At 41.8% G+C, this 22,982-nt stretch overlaps 1 protein-coding gene across 1 annotated transcript; it reads right to left on the reverse strand.

The window, feature by feature from the left end:
* Positions 1-464: 464 nt before the first annotated feature.
* LOC143102764 (uncharacterized) lies at positions 465-15,645 on the reverse strand. Its single transcript, XM_076266582.1, has 5 exons — positions 15,395-15,645; positions 8,176-8,511; positions 7,376-7,522; positions 3,736-3,779; positions 465-3,353 (listed from the first exon to the last, which is right to left on the reverse strand). The coding sequence occupies exons 1-5, from the start codon at positions 15,585-15,587 to the stop codon at positions 3,252-3,254; spliced, it is 822 nt and encodes a 273-aa protein (XP_076122697.1). The 5' UTR covers positions 15,588-15,645; the 3' UTR covers positions 465-3,251.
* Positions 15,646-22,982: the final 7,337 nt, after the last annotated feature.

Here is a 22,982-nt window from a genome sequence, read left to right on the forward strand (position 1 = left end):
TCTGGCAAACTTACATAGTGTGGTTATTGCCGATAGAGGGCCGCGAAGCAAATGCAAAATTGCCGTTCACCCTGTTACGAGTTGATGAACCACTGAAACGATTTTGGAAACATTATTTTAAGGTACAAAAAACTCTTTGGTGTTGCTTTAAGGGGTCAGAGGGGGCACGATGCCAAGCCTTCTGGGGTCAGAGGGGGCATGATGCCAAGCCTTCTGGGGTCATTCACCATGTGGCTTTGGAGGCACTGTAACAATTGATCATAAGGTGTAGGAGATTCCGTGATTTTCTTGTTTGTAAGGTTCAAACATGTAATTGATACCACGTGTGGATACATACTGTATGTCCGTACTCTTGGACAGTCTCTGCCTGGATGTAGAGTTGTTGCATGGGACCCCAAACGTTCTAGAAACTGTTGTGGAAAAACTAGTCCACTTTCGAATCCACTAGCAATTTATCACTTGATTGTTACTAATTAGCACTCTGGGACAAGGCGTCCGAAGGAGACAGAATAGACAGGAGATCTCTGAAGACTGCTGAATCTTTATTCACCGTATTGCAGTGATAATCCAGTCTAAACAATGTTCAGAACAGGTGTCAAGCAATAGGGTGAGGTGAGATGTCATCAGATGGCGGCCCCCGATGAGATCTACAATCAAAATGGCTGCGGCCTATCTTTTATACTCCTTAACCTTGAAGTTGGGCCTTCTCGCCCCCTCGAAAGATACCTGTTGGCCTATCAGCATCCACCAAGGTTACGGATATTGGTGGGACCCCTTGTCATATCATGCATAAAAATTATATGCAAAACTGTCTGATTCTGTTTTTTTCCAGTTACCATTACCTCATCCTCTCGCTCTTTACCGTCTAGGCCCAGTGTCACTGTGCACTCATTCACCCCACTCTTTGACACCTGGTCTGGTCTGTTTAAGATGTGTACAGGCCTTGAAGTCTCATAATAATTGCAGTAATATCAAAGTTTATAAAAACATACATGCATCCTTTAAGTCATAGAAATCCACCACAAAACCCAGACTGACCCTTAGCTCAGATCTGCACTGAGGTTATAGAAACCATGCCCATTTCACAGAATGACCCTTAGCTCAAATCTGCACTGAGGTTATAGAAACCATGCCCATCTCACAGAATGACCCTTAGCACAGAAATCTGCTAAAGTAGGCCTAAACCACTGAATGATTCCTAAACCATTCTGTTAAACGAAATCCATTCTGTGGCTGTTGAGATTTGTAAGCGACTGCAAACGAGAATAATCATTCAAAGTTAACCAAATATTTCTTTATTAAGCCAGGGCAGGCACATTTCTCTTTTAAACACATAAGTTCAACTAAATTAAAAACATAAGTTCAACTAAATTAAAGAAAACGACCCACAGAAATGTACAACTTTGCACTGCTAAAAGACAGGCCCATAGGCCTATGTAACTGAATTGAAAATAGCCTAAACAATCTGCTGCAATATCAGCATTGCATTGAACTTTTACTATTCATTCTCACCCTGCCTTTTCTTTTTTTTTCTGGAAGTGTGCTTTCAAGAGGCAGAGAGCGTCGATAGATTACTGCGCTCAGGCGGTTTCCGGAAGTGTGCTTTCAAGAGGCAGAGAGCGTCGATAGATTACTGCGCTCAGGCGGTTTCGGATTTTGGCAGATAGAAAACGTTCTCGCCGCCTCCACAGATGTAGCCTGAATAGTACTAGAGTACTAGACTAATCCCGTTTCCCGGGATTAAACCCTAGTGATATGTTCAGTTGAATAGGGTCAGTCTAAGGACTTGCATATACACACCAAGGTTTCATAAAAATAACTGTATCGGTGGGGGGGGGGGGGGGGCAGGTGCCCTCTTTTATTACAAGTTCTTCTTTGCTAATAAAAACTTGCTTATTAGATGGTAATGTCTTTGATATTTATGATGATATTTTTGACTTGAAAAGAGACAATACTTGGGTAAGGTTAGGATTTGGAGTGTATAAAACAACTTAAAATAAATTATGTTTTATTGGATACACATCGCTGTCTCTCTACCTGGGTGTAAGAAACTTGTGTGACCTGCTACAGTAGGTCCATAGGGTTTCCCTCCTGGGCTGGCTTCTTTTCAGCATGCCACATTGCCACACATTCATCTGTTTGTTTAAAGAAGCATGTCCTTGTCATAACCTTCATCATGTTTGTCATTTTACATTGTTGTGTGGCAGTGTGGCATGCAGAAAGGATTAATCAAGCTCTGTACTTCCAGTCCCATGAAAGAATGCTGTCACTCTAGTTTCACAAACTCTTGCAGAAGCACATACTTCATGCTGTAACAATGGATGCTAAATTGCCATACTCTTCCTCATGCCTAAATGTCATCAACCACACACTTCCACAGTATTTTGACATTTACCACTTTATCTAATCTTGTCCTCAGAGTTCAGAGTGTGTTGCAAACTATTTATTTCTTAGCTAAAGCCACAACGAAACCGCAACAAATAAATTTAAAGAGACATCATGTGGTGTTTATTTTTTCGTTTCGTTTGTATAATAAGCGGGATAATTTATAGAACACCGGTCATTACCGGGGGGAAAAAAAACACACTGCTGATGATGCCTCATGGTCTGTTTCGCCCTGTCGAACTTATTTCCTGATAATGACCGGCGTTCTACACACTAACCCTTATAAACCTTTTTAATTACTTCTATTTAATTTATGTTATAATGTTGAACCTGAGCATGAAAAACATTTTTTTTCTTTATTATGTATTACTAATAAATCATTTTATGAGTACATGACAAGAAACTAGAACTTGACATATTTAGACATGACTGATGTGAATAATGTGTGGCTTTGTTGTTTTTTTTACCAAGCTACCCAGCTTTCAGTTCCCTCTATGCAGGTCAGTACTTCTGTGTTTCTCACGCACTTCACATTTTCTAAGCTGTGGACAGAGAGGGTGTGAGGCTGTGTGCACTCTGACTGGGACTCGATTTCACACCCGGGACCCAGTGGGAGAGAAAGAGAGAGAGGGGGTCAGGGGTGCTGAAGCTTTTTCAGGAAGTGTGTGTTTTAAGAGGCCTCAGTCCAGATCCGTGGGAGTGTGTGTGTTTTAAGAGGCCTCAGTCCAGATCCGTGGGAGTGTGTGTTTTAAGAGGCCTCAGTCCAGATCCGTGGGAGTGTGTGGGGGCTGAGAGGCCTCAGTGCAGATCTGTGGGAGTGTGTGTGTTTTAAGAGGCCTCAGTGCAGATCCGTGGGAGTGTGTGTTTTAAGAGGCCTCCATAGGGATCAGTCTGTAAGTGACTTCAGTATGAAGACAGTCCAGGCCTCTTAAGGTCTTCTCACACTGATGGTACTTGCAAACATCCACCTTAACACACACACACACACACACACCAGATACACACACACCACACACACAAAATAAGCGCACATGACTTACAGGACAGGGTACTACTGAGCCAATGTTCTGTTTAGTTGCATTACTTGTGGTAAAAGCCCCCCCTCCACCCCAAACACACATACAAAATACAAAAATACAGAACTGGAAATAGAAAAGAGAATTGCATTAATAGTAACATAATTAAAGATCGAAAATTGAATCAAATCGTGACCTTAAAAATAATCTAAAATGACAAGAACATTACATCTGATACACAGCACACACACAAAGAATCTGACTAATGTGAATGATACCTGACATCACACACACCCACACAAAGAATCTGACATTCAATTCAAGTGAATTCTACCTGATATTCAGCTCCTGTTGCTTCCTCCTCCCTCTGACCTGTGCCTGAACATAAGGGTAGTTTAATCAGAATGTGTGTTTGATGCGTGGGTGTACAGTACCTGTATGCATGCATTCCTGCCTTTGTTTGGCCGGACTACTGTTGTCAGTGATATAAGTATTTGAAATGAACATGATTTCTTAATGTCTTCTACATTTCTTACGAGGGTTGTGCAAAATTCGAATTGCAATTCTGCTTCCTGTTTGCTACATCAATTGAAATGCAAGTGAAATTCAAGAATTGAATTGGAATTTAAGAGCCAGTTTCAATAAATAATTTAAATATTTTTCATGAGTGATGAAAATGATACAGGGTTGAATCAAAGTAAAGTTTTTACATGTCCCGTATTGACAACAAGTAGGCGTAGCCTACACTATCATAATAACAGGTTAATTGTAATACACAATAAACTTTTCAATTAATAAAAATTAGAGGTGAATATCGGCAATCGGCTAAAATGAGATTGTAAATATCGGCTAAAATTCAATATTGTGCATAAAAAGCAGGCTATTTCAAACATAAAAATGGCCAATAACGATTGGCCATTGAATAAAGTGGTGATTTCTCGCACACTTGCATCTGCCTGTGCGAGTAGGCTTCATAAAAACGTAGCGGCTATAGTGATTTAGGGTGGTATCGGGGAATATCAGGGAATTGTTGTGTCTGTGTGTGATCAAACACCTGTGTTGCAACAGACCCAGGGTTTGCCCAGGTGTGTGTGTGCCTGTGTGTGTGATCACACACCTGTGTTGCGACAGACCCAGGGTGTGCCTGTGTGTGTGTATATTAAGTGTGTGTGTGTGTGATCACACACCTGTGTTGCAGCTAGGGTTGCAAAATTCCGGGAATCTTCAAAGTTGGAAACTTTCCATGGGAATTAACGGGAATATTTAATATGGCAAGTAAGTCTATAACAGGGAACTTAAATGTAGTGGACAAAACCCCATCTTGAGCATAATATTAGTTAAAACAACCTGATTTAATGCAATTTCAGTCAAATTTCTACCCTGCACATCAGTCAATCACATGCACACAGCAATGAGCATAGGCCAGACATAAAAAAAACCTATGGTGCGTTCATGTGCATGGGAAAAAAAGGTTCCAACCAATCAGATTTTGTTTTTGAGTGGTGTGGTGTATCTTGGGCAGTTCAGTGTTGCTAGTTTAGCACACTAGTAAACAATAGGCAAAGAATGGGATTCCCGCTAGCATGCTAGCTAGCTTTGTATGCTAAGCTAAGCGAAAATATGAACATTCAAATCATATTGCTTATTACGAAACAAAATGTTAATGTTTATCTGTGAAACAGTTTGAATGAATTACCCCAAATTCCCAGTTAATTCCCGTAAATTCCAATTAATTCCCATAATTTCCTTTAATTCCATTAAAGATTCCCCATCTTAACTTCCCATGGTAAGTTTCTGGAAAGTTTCCGGAAATTTACCGGAAATTTTCCACCACTTTGCAACTCTAGTTGCAGCAGACCCAGGGTGTGCCCGGGTGTCTGAGTGTGTGTGTGCGTGTGTATGTTAAGTGTGTGTGATCACACACCTGTGTTGCAGCAGATTCTGTGTGCCTAGGTGTGAGGGTGTGTGTGTGTGTGTGAGATCACACACCTGTGTTGCAGCAGATTCTGTGTGCCCAGATGTCTGGGTGTGTGTGTGTGTGTGATCTCACACCTGTGTTGCAGCAGATTCTGTGTGCCCAGGTGTGAGGGTGTGTGTGTGTGTGTGAGATCACACACCTGTGTTGCAGCAGATTCTGTGTGCCCAGGTGAGGGTGTGTGCGTGTGTGTGTGTGAGATCACACACCTGTGTTGCAGCAGATTCTGTGTGCCCAGGTGAGGGTGTGTGTGTGTGTGTGTGTGAGATCACACACCTGTGTTGCAGCAGATTCTGTGTGCCCAGGTGAGGGTGTGTGTGAGTGAGATCACACACCTGTGTTGCAGCAGATTCTGCAGGTGTGAGGGTGTGTGTGTGTGTGAGATCTAGTGTTGTCACGATACCAAAATTATGACTTCGATACGATACCTGCCATAAATATCACGATGCTCGATACTGAAACGATACTACGCCGAAATCCTAAGATATCTGGAAAAGAAAGGACTCATACCTCCTCCAAGTGTATTGAGTCATTTGTGTTGAATTCGGTGCACTTTTGTAGTGTGCAGGTCAATTCTGGGTTCTAAAATTCCTACATAATTATTATTTTTATAGTCAGTAAAATAGTAGGCCTACTTTGTGTGATTTAAGTCCTTTATTTTTTGTTATAGTTCATTACATTGTGTTGTGTTTTGCCAATAAAGTAGCTTTAAATAGCCAAACTAGGCTAGATCAAGGTCAGTGTTGAAATTACTGCATGCAAATCACTGAATGCTATGCAGAGGGGCCTAATCTTTAAGCCATCTGATGTACAGTAAAGGCTTCCCTAGGCCTTCCCGTGTTCATGGGATTTCTTTGACAGTTGCAAAGGGAAAAATGTGAGGATAGTCTTCTTTGCGCCCAGTGTACAAGTACGACGTTCCAACCACTCAGGTCTTCGTCAGATAGGCCTACAGTGTACAGCATTACCTGTTGCAATATGTCTGTGTGCAGTCCTACATTAGCCTACGTCTATTTCTTTGATAACATGATTTGCTACCACGTAACAATAACCCGCTATTATTATTAGGACTCAACACGCTTTGGTGGTATTATATGCTGTGGGCTTTAATTAGCGCATTTCGGGTAGCCTATCCTACATCTGGGCAATACTTATTGAACAAATTGCAGTCTACATGCCATGACAAATATTACCAGTAGTACTGACCGAACATGAAATAGATTGTTTACAAGTTATGGTAATGTTATTCTGGCGTGAACATTGAGCTTTCATCACGTTAGCACCCTATGATTACAGCTCGTTATGTCTCGTCAAAATGATTACAGCTCGTTATGTCTCGTCAAAATTCATTGATGAAGGAAGGTTCGCTTTATCCCAGAGAACCATACTCGTTTCACTTAGGCTAGACTAAAACATAAGAGAAGAACTTGGCACTAACCATGTAGTCGTGTTTTCTATAGCATATTCGTTAACCTGTCGTTCTTTGAACAAAAATGTTAGGATATGTCTGCGAGGTGTTTAGCCAAGTTCCATGCGTAGCCTACTGCTTTTAAATGACTTTGAAACATATTTCACAAACCGGCCTCTGTGTACCTGATGGCTTGCCTTCACTATTCGCGATGTATCCGAAATAGTTGCAGATTTCACTTCACCTTTTGTTTTATCCACAAGGCCGAGGACGGTCGGCAAAGAACTACTGTATGTTGACGTTGGCTGCGCACTCACTCACTCAGAGCTGCCTGCTTGACACGCCCACTTGCCTAGATGCGTGCAAGGAGCAGTGAGAGCAGCAGTTCACGCAGACACAGAACGTTAATTTTAATAAAGTATCGATTCTAAAAACGTCGGAAATCGTATCGTTTTTTGCGTGAAGGCATCGTGATACCTTTTTAGTATCGATGCACCGTGCAACACTAGTGAGATCACACACCTGTGTTGCAGCAGATTCTGTGTGCCCAGGTGTGAGGGTGTGTGTGTGTGTGTGTGTGAGATCACACACCTGTGTTGCAGCAGATTCTGTGTGCCCAGGTGAGGGCCAGCAGAGTGGAGAGCAGGCAGCCGGCGATCAGCAGCAGAGTCCAGGGCAGAGAGCAGCCGCCCTCAGGGACCGGGGGACAGGAGGGGTCAAACACCACCGGCACTGAATCTGGAGCGTGCACACACACACACACACACACACTCAGGATCAGGGGCCAGGGGACAGGAGGGGTCAAACACTACCCGCACTGAATCTGGAGCGTGCACACACACACACACACACACACACACACACTCAGGGCCGGGGGACAGGAGGGGTCAAACACCACCGGCACTGAAAACACGCAAGTGAACTGCGGTCGAACAGCTGCTGTTCGTTGCTCTCCAGGTTTCCAAAAGAATCTATAGCTGCAGCCCTTGAGTAATTCAACAACTATTTAACTTAACACATTAGCATTTGCTATACTGATAAAGTATACCTATTTGCCTCACCTTTTGTTGATCTAAATGGTTAAAACAACTACGCTTCTATGCTTGATTCAGATTTCTCTTGGCGCAGCTACCAGAACAGTTACACATTTCAGACAGGTTGCCCACGTCCCACCTCCGTGGTCAAGCTCAGTTTGAGGCTGCGCAGCACAACAAGCCGTCACTGGACAAGTGCTTCTAATTAACTTCACTCGTCTCCGTCACCGGAAAAGTGCTTCTAATTAACTTCACTCGTCTCCGTCATTTGAAAAGTGCTTCTAATTAACTTCACTCGTCTCCGTCAAAGTCTATGGGGTCGCTGTGTCCATTTATTTTACTGTCTATGGTACTCACCTGCAAGAGTGAGTCTAGTTTGTGTCCTCTGGAACATGTAGTCACAGTTCTGGTCCTTCTCGACGAGCGCGAAGAAGTACAGGCACACGTCGGCGGAGGCGATCCCGGAGACGTGGAGGTCATAGCAGCCGTGGACGGCGCTCTTCTTGAAGCTGAACTTGCGGCTCTGCTGGACGAAGCGCGGCGCCTGGTGAGGGCACACCTGCAGCCACTGTGTGTAGGAGCCGGACGCACTCCCTGCCTCGCACCTCACAACCACGTCCTGTCCCGGCCACACACGCACGTCGTCCACTGCACCGCACACACACACACACACACACACACACCACCCCAGGCCTGAGGGGAGGAGAGCACATAACACACACACACACACACAAAGTTACATGAACAAAACATAACTAAATATACATAAACATAAGTAAACATACATAAATAAACATATATGGAATTCATAATAATAATATATATATATCTACTCTCTATTCTATTCTACTCTATTCTATTCTATTCTAAATATATTAAGTCTAAGAAAAATTATTGGCAGCCCTGGTTTAATCAAATATTTTAACAAACTTATATTTTAATTGCCAATCCCGGACAAATTGAGGGATAGTTAATAACCCAATCATATTTAAGGATGTCACACAATTTCACATCTGTGAAATAAACCAACCAATTGCGCCCAGCTTAAAATGGAGTCCAAAAAGTCCCCAAAACAGGCCCGCAAAATGTAAATACTGACCAAACCTGACGAAAACCATCAAACACACACACACTCTTCTCTGGACACACAAACTCCACACATCAAACCCTTTAAACAGAGATGCTTTTAACTAGCAGATATCACTATGAAACTTCCCCAGTTGATAATGTATATATATGTGCACTGCGTGTCTCCATATAGAGAGCTGCATATGTAGCTACTTAAAGAATCTCCATATAGAGTACCGCATGGGGCTACTTAAAGAATCTCCATATACTGTAGAGTGCTGCATATGGGGCTACTTGGAGTGCTGCATATGGGGCTACTTAAAGAATCTCCATATACTGTAGAGTGCTGCATATGGGGCTACTTTAAGAATCTCCATGTACTGTAGAGTGCTGCATATGGGGCTACTTAAAGAATCTCCATATACTGTAGAGTGCTGCATATGGGGCTACTTTAAGAATCTCCATGTACTGTAGAGTGCTGCATATGGGGCTACTTAAAGAATCTCCATATACTGTAGAGTGCTGCATATGGGGCTACTTAAAGAATCTCCATGTACTGTAGAGTGCTGCATATGGGGCTACTTGGAGTGCTGCATATGGGGCTACTTAAAGAATCTCCATATACTGTAGAGTGATGCATATGGGGCTACTTAGAGTGCTGCATATGGGGCTACTTAAAGAATCTCCATATACTGTAGAGTGCTGCATATGGGGCTACTTAAAGAATCTCCATATACTGTAGAGTGCTGCATATGGGGCTACTTAAAGAATCTCCATATAGAGTGCAGCTGTTCCCTGGGTGTTTGACTACAGTAGGATCACTATCACTGAGTTACAAATGTTGAATCTGGAAAAGTCTTTCAGTTAAAATTCTGTTAATCTGAGTGCTCATCATTCCTTTTACTGTTTATGCCAAAACATGAGAATCTGTGAGTTTCATATGAAGCATTAGGTTAAGGCAAGGCAAAGCAACATTTATTTATATTTATATAGGACATTTCATAAGCACAAGTACTTTACATAAAAGAGAGATGTCATATACATTGAGATAATTTGGGTAAAAATCTAAATGATAAAACGATTTGAATTTCCCCTTGGGGATCAATAAAGTATATCATATCCAGAAAAGTCATCAAAAAATTAAATAAACATATGAAAATAAGGAAATTAAAAATTAGATAAAATAAAATGGTGGGAAGCAGGTAGTAAAGGGAGGAAGCAAGGGAGAAAGCGGACAACCCTGACGAGTGCCACAAAATAAGTTGAAATATTCAGACCTGGTATTATTGGTGTTGACAGAGGCGAGGGGCGAGGTGTACAGGAGGCATATCCAGGATATTAGTGTGTCCCCAAAGCCAAATCTTTTCAGAACAGTGAAAAGGTATTCCCACTCAACTCTGTCAAACGCCTTTTCAGCATCCAGAGAGATGACTACTTCAGGGAGTTCAAACGTGTCTTTGGAATAGATAATATTTAACAGGGTTCTAATATTGAAAAATGAATGTCTGCCTTGAAGCGGTTGAATGAATGTCTGCAGGAAGCGATTACATCAACGGTTTTTGGTATATCCAGTTTTTAATATTTTTTTCAGAAGTGTTTACAACTTAGTGTTAACTAATAATTGTTGCAAACTGGTACTATGAACAAAATATTAATGCATTCCTGGATCTACATCCTTATGCATGCTTCCTGCCAGGACTTTTACGGGCTTTTCCCAAATCACGGAAGTAACGTCAACGCAGCGGTATAGTAGCAGATAGTAGCATCCATCAGGCAAGTTTTGTTTAAACTAGATGTACCGCAGAGCGTTACAAAATATGACCGCCGCCCAGTCCAGCACATTTTTTCCACAAAAAGAAATCACGCTGAAAGGCCTATATGATTCTAACTGTCTCACTAAATTGCATTATCCACACTCAATTCTCACTGGTATCTGCTAGACAACAAGTACCACAACATGATTAGTTCATAGATTTCACATGTAAAATTCATTTTATACAACCCCACCTCCATCTTGCCTGTTCATAATTCTGAGAAATTCTTGATTGTTTGTGTTATGTTTATGTTATGTGTGTGGGTGTGTGAGTGTGTGTGTGCGTGCTTGTGTGTGTGCCTGCGTATGTACCTGTGCACGGAAGCGTACATATGTCTACTGTGTGAGTATGTGTCATACGTATGATTACTGTGAATGTGTGTGTGTGTGTGTGTGTATCTGTTTGTGCACATGTGTGCACATGAAATGGGTTAACATGACCCCTGGAGGCAAATATACGGAAAAAAATGGTCATCCTAGGCCCCTACAGTTCTCAAGATATTCACAGAGAACTGTGTCTGGCCTACCCTCCTTTCGGGGGGTCCAGTCCAGCGGTGGGGCTACAGATCAAAACGAAAAATGACGGTTCCATGCTATCCATGTGGGGGTACATGCCCACCAAGTTTTGTGTACCCCGGTCTTTCAGTGTCCCGGGAATCCTTGTTGGTGTACGTCACTAAATGTACACATAAATTATTTTATTGTAAGGCCCCCCATGAACGAAAGTACACAAAACTTGGCATGCATTCGGAGGGTGTCATAATGATCCTACACTTTCAATTTCGTGCAGTTTTGACCATGTCAGCCAGAGATATTGTGATGAAAACACCTAATTTTTTGCTTTTTAATTTTTAACTAGGTGGCGCTATACATGAAATAAGTGGTAATGGGATGGGTTGACATGGCCCCTTGAGATCAACATACGAAAAAAAGGTGGACCTCCTAGGCCCTACGGTTCTCGAGATATTCACAGAAAACTGTCTCCGGCCACCTACAGGCCAGTTGGTGTATAGTAACAGAAATTAATTTATTGTGTGGCCCCCCATGAACGGAATTCCACGAAACTTGGCGTGCATTCAGAGGGTGTCATAATGATCCTACACTTCCAATTTCGTGTTTTGACTATGTTAGGTCACAGATACCTGCGATTACAACACCTCATTTTTACTTTTTTGTGTTTAACTAGGTGGCGCTATACATGAAATGAGTGGTTATGGAATGGGTTGACATGGCCCCTTGAGATCAACATACAAAAAAAAAATGGTCCTCCTAAACCTTACGGTTCTCGAGATATTCACAGAAAACTGTGTCTGCCCTACCCTCCTTTCAGGGGGTGCAGTCCAGCGGGGGGGCTACAGATCAAAACGAAAAACGATGGTTCCATGCTATCCATATGGGGTTACATGCCCACCAAGTTTCGTCTACCCCGGTCTTTCAGTGTCCCGGGAATCATTGACGGAAATTTGGACATGCGAAAAAAATAAATAAATAAATAAATTCTGACTAAACCTATATGACCGCCGCTTCGCTGCGCGGCGGTCATAATAAACTCCTGGTGTACTTACAAACTTTTCAATGCCTCGTTTTATGAGTAAAGAACATAGTTGTACTACTGTAGAAGTTTCGTACCATTCAGGGCATTATTAGTGGGGTAATTTACGAGATAAAAGTTGGTACCATTACGACTGCAGAAACTCATTAGTTTCCGACAGCGCTACTCGACCAGGGTTCGACCAAGGGAAAACAGGTTCTGGGAGGGTGTTTGGCTAGGGGGTGAAATTACTCCGAACCATCGCTTTAAGAAGTCATTAAGGTTAATCATTCTATGTTGTTTTTTATGTCTTTAAAGTATTCTATGTACTTTACTTTTTTAACTACTGCCCTTTTATGTGCTATTACTGTTTGCTTTTGTTTATGTAAAGCACATTGAATGACAATGCTATATAAGCACTTCCAGGAAGCATAGCACTAATCCTGAAACCTGTAGTCATGGGCTCCGGAAAGGTGTGAGGTCCAGCTCAGCTGTTCCTATTAGACATACATGCCTTGCTAGCAGCCTTGCAACTGCCCAGCTTGAGTCTACGGTCGGCATCCTGTTTATGTTGAAGTAGATTCACAGCGGAAAAAACTACCTACCACCTGCAGTTTCACTATGAATACAAATGTAAGGTTAAAACAGTGCTCTGAGATGGACCTCTGTCTGCTGAAACAGCCCTGCAGGCTAAACTAGCACACACCCATTTGACAATTAGACAGTATTAGCCAATCAGAACACACTCATTTGACAATTAGACAGTATTAGCCAATCGGAACACACCCATTTGACAATTAGACAGTATTAGCCAATCGGAACACACTCATTTGACAATTAGACAGTATTAGCCAATCGGAACACACCCATTTGACAATTAGACAGTATTAGCCAATCAGAACACACTCATTTGACAATTAGACAGTATTAGCCAATCAGACCAGACCATCGGGCTCCCTCTCCCACTATTCTCTTGTATCCAATTAATGTAGACACAGACTGCTGAGCAAATCCAACATTTGTTTTGCTGCAGTGGACCATCTTATTCTAAAAATTAGAATTTTTTGTAATAGCGACACCAATAATTTACCACCATCCATTCTCTCATCTCATTTGGGGTGCCGGTGGTAGGTGACAGGATATTTACTAGGCCCATCACAAACCTTAGGAATGTCAATTGATAGAGTGCAGTATATGAGTGGTCTCCATCTTATTATAATTATAGTTGATGACCATCCTACAGTAATTGTGTAGCTCCTGCCTGACTAAGTAAGCACTGTGTCCACTGCTGATAATTCAGTAGCTCCTGCCTGACTAAGTAAGCACTGTGTCCACTGCTGATAATTCAGTATGCGGTTTGTGGTCTTTGTTCAGCTATGATGATAAAAACACATTCATAGTTTAGGTACTTGGTACTTGGTATTGTTTATGTCAGGGATTCCCAAAGTGTGGTACGCGTACCCCTGGGGGTACGCGAGCTGCCACTAGGGGGTACGCGAGATGAAAAGGGCAATTGGCGGAAAGGAGTTAAAAATTATTAATTAATTAATAATACATAATTTCGAATCGGGTTATAATGATATGGAAACGTGAAATTAAAGGGAATCATTTGTAAACTCTATAATAGGCTATGTCTTCATTAAAAAAATAAGCTACACACAATACATGTGATTTCCTGCGGGCAGCCAAAATATCTGGCGCGTAGTTTCGTTGAAGTATAGGCTAGGTAGAACGCTGCGTAAACATGGAAAAGTGCCTAAAAACTGGGACACTGTCCAAAAGGCCTAATTAAAGCGATCGAAGAGGAGAAGCAAGAGAAACAGAGCAGGACACAGGTAACGATGGGATGGGGGCAGACTAATGAAGGTGGAGATGAAGCGCAGGGGGATAAAAGAAAGAACGAGACAGAAAAGACTGCGCGAAGAAAGCAAAAGTATGATGAGGCATACAGTATAGTCCTAGGCTTCACGTGGGAGACAGACTGCCCAAAGCCACAGTGCGTAGTCTGCAGTGAGATGCTACCTAACCATTCTAATGTGGTTCTCCACACTGTTTTTTTTTTTTTAACGTGAGAGCTCATAGACCAGTTGTACATTTTGATTATGTTATCATGTAGGGCGGCTAATTAAACAACGATGCCTGGAATGCGTCAATAGAATGTGTTACTTTTTTATGTGTTGGATGGTGGGGGTACGCGAGCCGAATCAGGATGTAGAAGGTGGTCCGCGGGGAAAAAAGTTTGGGAACCGCTGGTTTATGTAATGCTTATCTTTTGTTGTTGGTAACTCTGATTGTTTTGCTGTATATTTTGGCACTTAGTGTGGTGTCTTTAATTATTTTCACTATGCTTATTATCCATTGTTTTTCTAACGTCGCTTTGGACAAAATCATCTGCAAAATATTATTAACATAGCTATCACATACAATACATGATGGATTAAAGTAGAACAATATAGTTATTTTACCTTAAAGTAAACTCTTCAAAGTCATTTTTTTCTCAAATATTTTGAGAAGTTTGTTGTCATTTTATAAAGCATCCATATCTCAGCCCTACATAGTTAATGAAGGATGCTGTGTAGTTTTAAAGGGAGAACAAATAGCCTTAGACATATTCAAGAATGGGTCATCTTGTACCATATATGAAGGATGTATTGCACTTATTAATTAATCAGCTAAACATTTTTTTTTTTTTAAATATTATAGTAACAGTATTACCCAGACTATGTTAGAGTAATATATCCTCAATATTCTTCAATCCTCTGATGATAAGATATACTGTACATATGTATGCTGCTCATATGGGAAGCTAGTTTTGTACAGTGAGCAAGTGAGAAAATGTTTTTGTTTTCTAGATAGATAGATAGATAGATAGATACTTTATTGATCCCCAAGGGGAAATTCAAGGTCTCAGTAGCATACAGACATCACACCCAACATGCACTTACAGCAGAAAAATCATCTTTATCTCATCTTTATTATCAAATTAGATATGAAATCAACATATGATTACAGTAAATTAAACTACAGCCTGGTAGATACACACTGCACTACACTGTTCTGAGCTGATACGATTTCTAAATGACAGTTCATAAATATGAATACGTCTGGAGGTCTCTGGAAAAAGTAGAAAATGTTACCAAAGAAGTTGTGAGAAGTTGACTTACAGAGACGCAAAGCCACGCTGATGTCCTGTCTCCCCATGTTTGGGCGCAAAGCCACGCTGATGTCCTGTCTCCCCATGTTTGGGCGCAAAGCCACGCTGATGTCCTGTCTCCCCATGTTTGGGCGCAAAGCCACGCTGATGTCCTGTCTCCCCATGTTTGGGCGCAAAGCCACGCTGATGTCCTGTCTCCCCATGTTTGGGCGCTGAGAGGAGAGAGGCAGACGGGGGCTCAACTCTGGCTCACTGCCGCTGTGGTCAGCACGCTTCCGCTCAACCTGGCGAGAGAGTTGTGTTTGTACACAAGGCAAAGTGAAGACGTCCTCCAGAGCAGTCAGACAGAACACACACACACACACACACACACACCACCACACACACACACCACACCCCTAGACGGCAGCCATTTCCCTCCGAGGGCTGTTTCATCTGTGAAGAGAGTCTGGGACCCCACTGCAACCAGAAATGTATTGTGTATGTAGTGTGTGTGTGTATGAAAGAAAGGGGAGAGAGAGAGTGTGTGCATGTATGCATGTAAAGGATACAGTATGTGTGTACAGTATGCACCATGTGTGTGTGAGTGTGATTAGAGGATAGATAGATAGATAGATAGATAGATAGATACTTTATTGATCCCCAAGGGGAAATTCAAGGTCTCAGTAGCATACAGACATCACACACAACATACACTTACAGCAGAAAAAGTAATGTATATATAAGAAAACTCCACTGTACAATAGAGACAGTAGAAGATAAACATGATACTAAAATACTAAACACTAAATATACTACATAAACTAAATACAATATCAACATAGTGTGCTTAAGGATGATCACGCATGACAGGGCAGGGACTGTAATTCAGTGTGCAGCTGAGGATGATCGCTTCCTTGTTGTCCCTGTCAAGGGTGCCATGGTCGTGGACCCCTCAACAGACACAAGCAAGATGCAATATACAGTTGAAAGGGTGGGGATAGTAATATGGACATATAAGAGAATAATGTATAATGTAGACAAGATAATATAACAAAACTATGTCAGTGCAAGAATAGGTTGAGGTAAAAGGGTTACAGCCATTGGTCAAGTATTGAGTATCAGGTATTAAGCATCAAGTACGGCCACAGTCCAGGAGGGAGGGAGTTGTGCAAATGTGCTAATAATAGCATGTAACAGACTATGCAGAGAAGTCTATCTCTCCTCTACCCTTAACTCATTGAATCCCAAGCTGTTTTCAGGAGCTTTGTCCTAGAGTGCCAGCAATCTAGACCATTGTTGATGATTTTTGTACAGCCACAGCATGTTCTGTGTTATAGCTATGAACACGTAGAATAGCTCGATTAAAAGGTGAGACTTTAAGCTCTCGGTGGGTGCAAACCGTGTATTTCTACACGCCTCTGTTCCTGAGAAATCCCAAGCTAAACAGTGGCTAGTTTTCATCAAAATCGCTGTTTTTTTTCTACAAATGGAGATATAACGTCTTTCATGAAATATGAAGTGTTGCCTGTTACTTACTTGTGTAAACATTCCGGGAAGTGATCAGCAAGATCTGGCGAGACTGCCACTTAGTAATAGACCCACGAAAATGGCCTGGTTTTGACATGACGTGCATGCGTCACTGATTCGACCCAAAGCGGCAACCAAGTTATGATAAAATGTCCAGATTGTGCGTTTTCATGAGTTTCACGATCGTCATATATTTCATTTCCATTCATCACAGAGTTCCCAAAATCGCATATATGGTGTATTACAGTGTCTAGTTTCGTAATTTAAAAAAAAAGCTAAAAATGTAATATTACGTTTTTGGCACTCAACGCATGGGAAGGAAAAACGTAATATTACATTTTTGGCACTCTATGAGTTAAAGGAAGTGTTGAACAGCTCAATGGCCCTGTAGACAACTGACTTCCTCAGTCTGTCAGTTGTGCATGACAGTGAGCGAAGTCTCCAGCTGATCAGGCTCTTCTGCTTTACAATAGTGCTGTGGAGTGGATGACATTCATTGTCCAAGATGCTGATCAGTTTGTTCAGAGTTTGTTCATTATGAAAGAAAGGGAGAGAGAGTGTGTGTATGTGTGCGTGTCAGGGTGTGAAAACTGGCTTCCTGTTCTTGTGGTTTTCTCTTTGTCTTTTTTAAGTTTGAACTTTGTCTTTCTTAAGTTTGAAACTGTGTGTGCTATTAGATAAAGTGTGTGTGTGTGTGTGTGGCCATAGGCCTGTTTGTGAGTAGTCATGAGTAGTCGTGTTTGGTTGTGAGTCTGTGCGAGTAGATATGCGTATGCAAAGTAAGCATGTTTGTTTGGTTGTGTTAAGATACCTCACCATCCTGACCTATCTGGTTAATGTGTGCGAACACACGGCAGTTGGGTGTTAGACTTCTTGCTCATAATGTGGATGTGAACACACACACACATACACACGGCAGTTGGGTGTTAGACTTCTTGCTCATAATGTGGATGTGAACACACACACATACACACGGCAGTTGGGTGTTAGACTTCTTGCTCATAATGTGGATGTGAACACACACAGACACACACACACGGCAGTTGGGTGTTAAGACTTCTTGCTCATGTGTGGATGTGAACACACACACACACACACACACATACACACACACACGGCAGTTGGGTGTTAGACTTCTTGCTCATATGTGGATGTGAACACACACACACACACATACACACGGCAGTTGGGTGTTAGACGTCTTGCTCATAATGTGGATGTGAACACATACACACACACACGGCAGTTGGGTGTTAGCTGTTTTGCTCATATGCAGCGTGAGGAAAGTGCTACACAGTCATCCTCCCCACCCACATGTTTCCTACCAGTCAGAGGTCAAACTGGCCACTCAGCTACCAGTCCAATCCCCTAACCAGTAGGCCAGAGACGCTTCATTGGTGCATCCCTCATGTGTGAGTGTGTTATGTAGCCATGCTTACTCTGTGTGTGTATGTATATGTTGAAGTTAAATGTTAAATATTGAAGTTAAAGTTGAGTATTCAAAGCGACATGGACTCTCAACAGTGGGTATGTGTGAGTGTGTGTAGGCATGTTTGCGTTTGTGTGCAAGTTGACATGTTTGTGTGTGCGTGGGTGCTTTTGGAAAAAAAAACTTGCATATAACCACACAAATATACTCATTATGAATCTTTCTTCATGAGTATATTTGCATGGTTATATGCACATTATTTTTTTTCCCAAAGCAAGCAAATTTCAATTAAGCACACAAATACAAACTAAACTTGTTCTAACAGTGGAAAATGGCATTTGACTTTAAAAGATTGTTTACATTTTAGAAATATTAGAGTATGACACATTGTCCATCAGCCCAAGATGTCAACATGGAGATGATATTTCACCAGTGCAGTGCTGTGTTATTGTTGGAGAGGGTTTTAGGATGGAGACCTCTCATCAGGTTAACTGAACTCTATGTGGTGATTCTGTGTTATTGTTGGAGAGGGTTTTAGGATGGAGACCTCTCATCAGGTTAACTGAACTCTATGTGGTGATTCTGTGTTATTGTTGGAGAGGGTTTTAGGATGGAGACCTCTCATCAGGTTAACTGAACTCTATGTGGTGATGCTGTGTTATTGTTGGAGAGGGTTTTAGGATGGAGACCTCTCATCAGGTTAACTGAACTCTATGTGGTGATGCTGTGTTATTGTTGGAGAGGGTTTTAGGATGGAGACCTCTCATCAGGTTAACTGAACTCTATGTGGTGATTCTGTGTTATTGTTGGAGAGGGTTTTAGGATGGAGACCTCTCATCAGGTTAACTGAACTCTATGTGGTGATGCTGTGTTATTGTTGGAGAGGGTTTTAGGATGGAGACCTCTCATCAGGTTAACTGAACTCTATGTGGTGATTCTGTGTTATTGTTGGAGAGGGATTTAGGATGGAGACCTCTCATCAGGTTAACTGAACTCTATGTGGTGATTCTGTGTTATTGTTGGAGAGGGTTTTAGGATGGAGACCTCTCAGTGTTATTGTTGGAGAGGGTTTTAGGATGGAGACCTCTCATCAGGTTAACTGAACTCTATGTGGTGATTCTGTGTTATTGTTGGAGAGGGTTTTAGGATGGAGACCTCTCATCAGAGGGGTATTCCAGAAAGGAGGTTTAACACTGAGATAAAACTTAACCTCTGGGTTCTATATGTGTTTTGTGTGTGTTTTTTTGTGTGTGAGTGTGTGTGTTTGTGTATGTAGGTGTGTTTGTATGTGTGGGTGCATGTGTGTGTGTTTGTATGTGTGTATGTGTGTTTATGTGCGTGTTTGTGCGTGTCGTGTGTGTGGATGTGTAGTGTGTGTGTGTGTGCGCATCTTTATGTATGTGTACATAAATAAAGCAAATCAGGGAACCACCTACTCTTTGCGATAAATGCCATGGGATCTTTAACAACCATGGTGAGTCAGGACCTCAATTTAACATTCATGCAAAGGAAAACATCTCCTGCAGAACAGTGTCCCTGTCACTGCGATAGGACATTGGGATTGATATTTGTTTGGTGGCTTTTGGCCACAGGGAAGAGTGCCACCTACTGGCCAGCCACCAACACCGCTTCCAGCAGGAACCTACTCTTCCAAGGAGGTTTCTTATCCAAGTACTAACTAAGCCTGCTTAGCTTCAGTAATTCAGCAAAGTCAGGGTATCTGCTGGTCTGGCTGCTGGCTAAAAACGAAAGGTGAAAGGCCTATAGGATTCTAACTGTCTCACTGAATTGCATTATGCACACTCAATTCTCACTGGTATCTGCTAGACAACAAGTACCAAAACATGATTAGTTCATAGATTTCACATGTAAAATACATTTTATATAACACCACCCCCATCTTGCCTGTTCATAATTCTGAGAAATTCTTGAATTGTGTGCATGTGTGTGTTTATGTTTGTTTGTGTGTGTGTGTGTGTGTGCGTGTGTGTGTGCATGTGCTTGTGGGTGTGCCTGTGTGTGTGCTTGTTTGTGTGCATGTGCATGCATGCATACATATGTCTACTGTGTGTGTATGTGTCATACGTATGATTACTATGAATGTATGTGTGTGTGTGTGTGTGAATATCTGTTTATGTACATGTGTGCATATGGAATGGGTTAACATGACCCCTGGAGGCAAACTGACACAAACAATTGGTCATCCTAGGCCCTACGGTTCTCAAGATATTCACAGAAAACTCTGTTGGTGTACGGTCACTAAATGTACACATAAATTAGTTTATTGTATGGCCCCCCAAGAACGAAAGTTCACGAAACTTGGCATGCATTTGGAGGGTGTCATAATGATCCTACACTTTCAATTTCGTGCAGTTTTGACCATGTCAGCCAGAGATATTGTGATTACAACACCTCATTTTTTGCTTTTTAATTTTTAACTAGGTGGCACTATACATGAAATGGTGGTTATGGAATGGGTTGACATGGCCCCTTCAGATCAACATACGAAAAAAAGGTGGTCCTCCTAAACCCTACGGTTCTCGAGATATTCACAGAAAACTATGTCTGCCCTACCCTCCTTTCGGGGGGTCCAGTCCAGCGGGGGGGCAGATCAAAACGAAAAATGATGGTTCCATGCTATCCATGTGGGGCTACATGCCCACCAAGTTTTGTGTACCCCTAAAACCTGTATGACCGCCACTTCGCTGCGCGGCGGTCATAATAATAGCAACGTTTTAAGTTGACTATTTTAATTGCATGGTTTTTTTTTGTCAACATACACTCACAACCTACTGTCGTTAAAAGTGAGGCCTAAGCAAAATAGGCTACAAGGCTGTCTGTGCGTCACAAACACGACTGACCCCCTTACTCAACAGTTCGAGATGATGACAATATTATTATTATTTTATGTTAACACGCTTAGTCAAAACCTCCCGTTGCAAATTGTGAAAAACATTGTTGTACATGTCATAACAGACGGGATAATAAATTCCATAGGCTACAGTTTATATTTCATCGCTTTACACATACTGTTAGTTATTGATTAAAAACTGTAACAATAATAGTACATCGCCCAAAATGAATGACCTCCCTTGACAAGAGTTCGCGATAGTAATAAATTGTCTACACTGATGCACGGAAAGAAAACAGCCTACGCTTCTTCTCCGAATTCGCACATAGAGCTCACAATATCATATTCAAAAAAGTTAAAACGATTGGCCAACCTCATCAGCTGTCTCGATTGTGTCACTATAATCCAACTTTTTAGACCGTTAGTCCTCCAGACAAGTTCTTTTTTTTTTAAGCGAACGCCCCAGGCCAATGAGACAAGCGTGTAGCTACAACATAAACAAAGCGAAACTCATGGCTGACGTATCTTCTTGAGCGGTCACTGATTGAGACACAGAAAGTTCTCAAGAACACTATTAGGTCTTTAAACATTTACCATTACACACATTAATTCATCGGACCTAATATTTGTAATTGCCTTAAAAAAAGAAAGGTGATAGTCCCCCCCCCCCGCCTTCCTATTTTTTTCTCATCAGATCTGCATCGATCTGAAATATGACATTTTTAAAATGAAATTGACGGAAATCCGTCGTACGACGGAGAACTTCAATCCTTGCTCATAGTGCATCTCGGCTTGTCCCCTGCACTCCGAAATCTGGCGCTAGTTAGCCGATGCTACCAACAGCTTTTTCAATGGGGGTGCCTCGGGCATCGGTCTAGCCATGCAAATAAATCACTGTTTTACACCATTTACAAGGCTCAACGTATCTTCACACTTCATTGGTAGACTTCCGAGGGCCCTGACATTTAAAACGAGACATTGAGAACTTTGAAAAAGCACTGGTAGTTTACTTACAAGACGATTTATACAGACAGTATCTTCACAAAGTTTAGCGTTTGCAGCCATCTTGAATTTAGTCACAATAAGTCGAGCGACGAGTACAAATGAACAGGTATGATAAGGGATCAAAATTCTGTGGAAATGCATGGATTCCAGTTGCTGCTACTGAAAGCAACTGGAATCCATGCATTTCCACAAAGGGATTGTGGATTAGAATAGAATAAAACAAATCTTCAATGTAGGCTATCTAGCCTACACCATAGTGGACATTTGTCTTTGGCTCACCAGACATAGACAGATGGACAGACAACATCTCAGACACATCGTTAACACAAGTGCTTTTTCAGAATTCTGATCTAGGTCCAGGGGCGTAGATTTGCGTGGGGACCGAAGGACGTGTCCACACCAATGTCAAATTACGGATGAAATGTCCCCACCAATATTCAGGTTGAAATAGGGAAAAAAGCGCTCACAGCGCAGCGCATTTCTTGTGATGTGCAGTAGCCTATAAGGGTAAATCGCGCTGATTTGAAGTTACCTATAATAACTACCAGTGAGCTGCAGTCTCCTGCGCAGCATGCAGCGCTTCAGCTTTACTTCACTACAAGCATGAAGTGCGTCCAAATTCACCCATTCTTCTCTGTTGAACTCCTCGAGAAGTAGGCTACTCATCACACATGTGTCACATGAAAGAGCCTTTTCTCAGCTTTTAAACGGTGCTAGCTAGCCACTGTTTTCTGTGATTCGCGAGAAAAATAACTTCAAGAGATTTAATAATTATTCTCTGCGCCCATCTCCACATCCATTCGT

The sequence above is a fragment of the Alosa pseudoharengus genome, unplaced genomic scaffold (assembly GCF_046254945.1).
Source record: "Alosa pseudoharengus isolate Yale_2024_CS ecotype anadromous, Long Island Sound unplaced genomic scaffold, YU_APseudo_1.1 YU_APseudo_1.1_scf_4, whole genome shotgun sequence".
NCBI classification, from domain to species: Eukaryota; Metazoa; Chordata; class Actinopteri; order Clupeiformes; family Clupeidae; genus Alosa; species Alosa pseudoharengus.

What these genes read in the sequence shown, in the direction of transcription:
- LOC143102764 (XM_076266582.1), bottom strand. Translation starts at nt 15,587, where the DNA reads ATGGGGAGACAGGACATCAGCGTGGCTTTGCGCCCAAACATGGGGAGA. An exon ending in CAGAATCTGCTGCAACACAG is followed by an intron (nt 3,780 to 7,375) that starts GTGTGTGATCTC and finishes CCTTATGTTCAG; the next exon opens with GCACAGGTCAGAGGGAGGAG. An exon ending in CAACAGGAGCTGAATATCAG is followed by an intron (nt 3,354 to 3,735) that starts GTAGAATTCACT and finishes GTGTGTGTTAAG; the next exon opens with GTGGATGTTTGCAAGTACCA.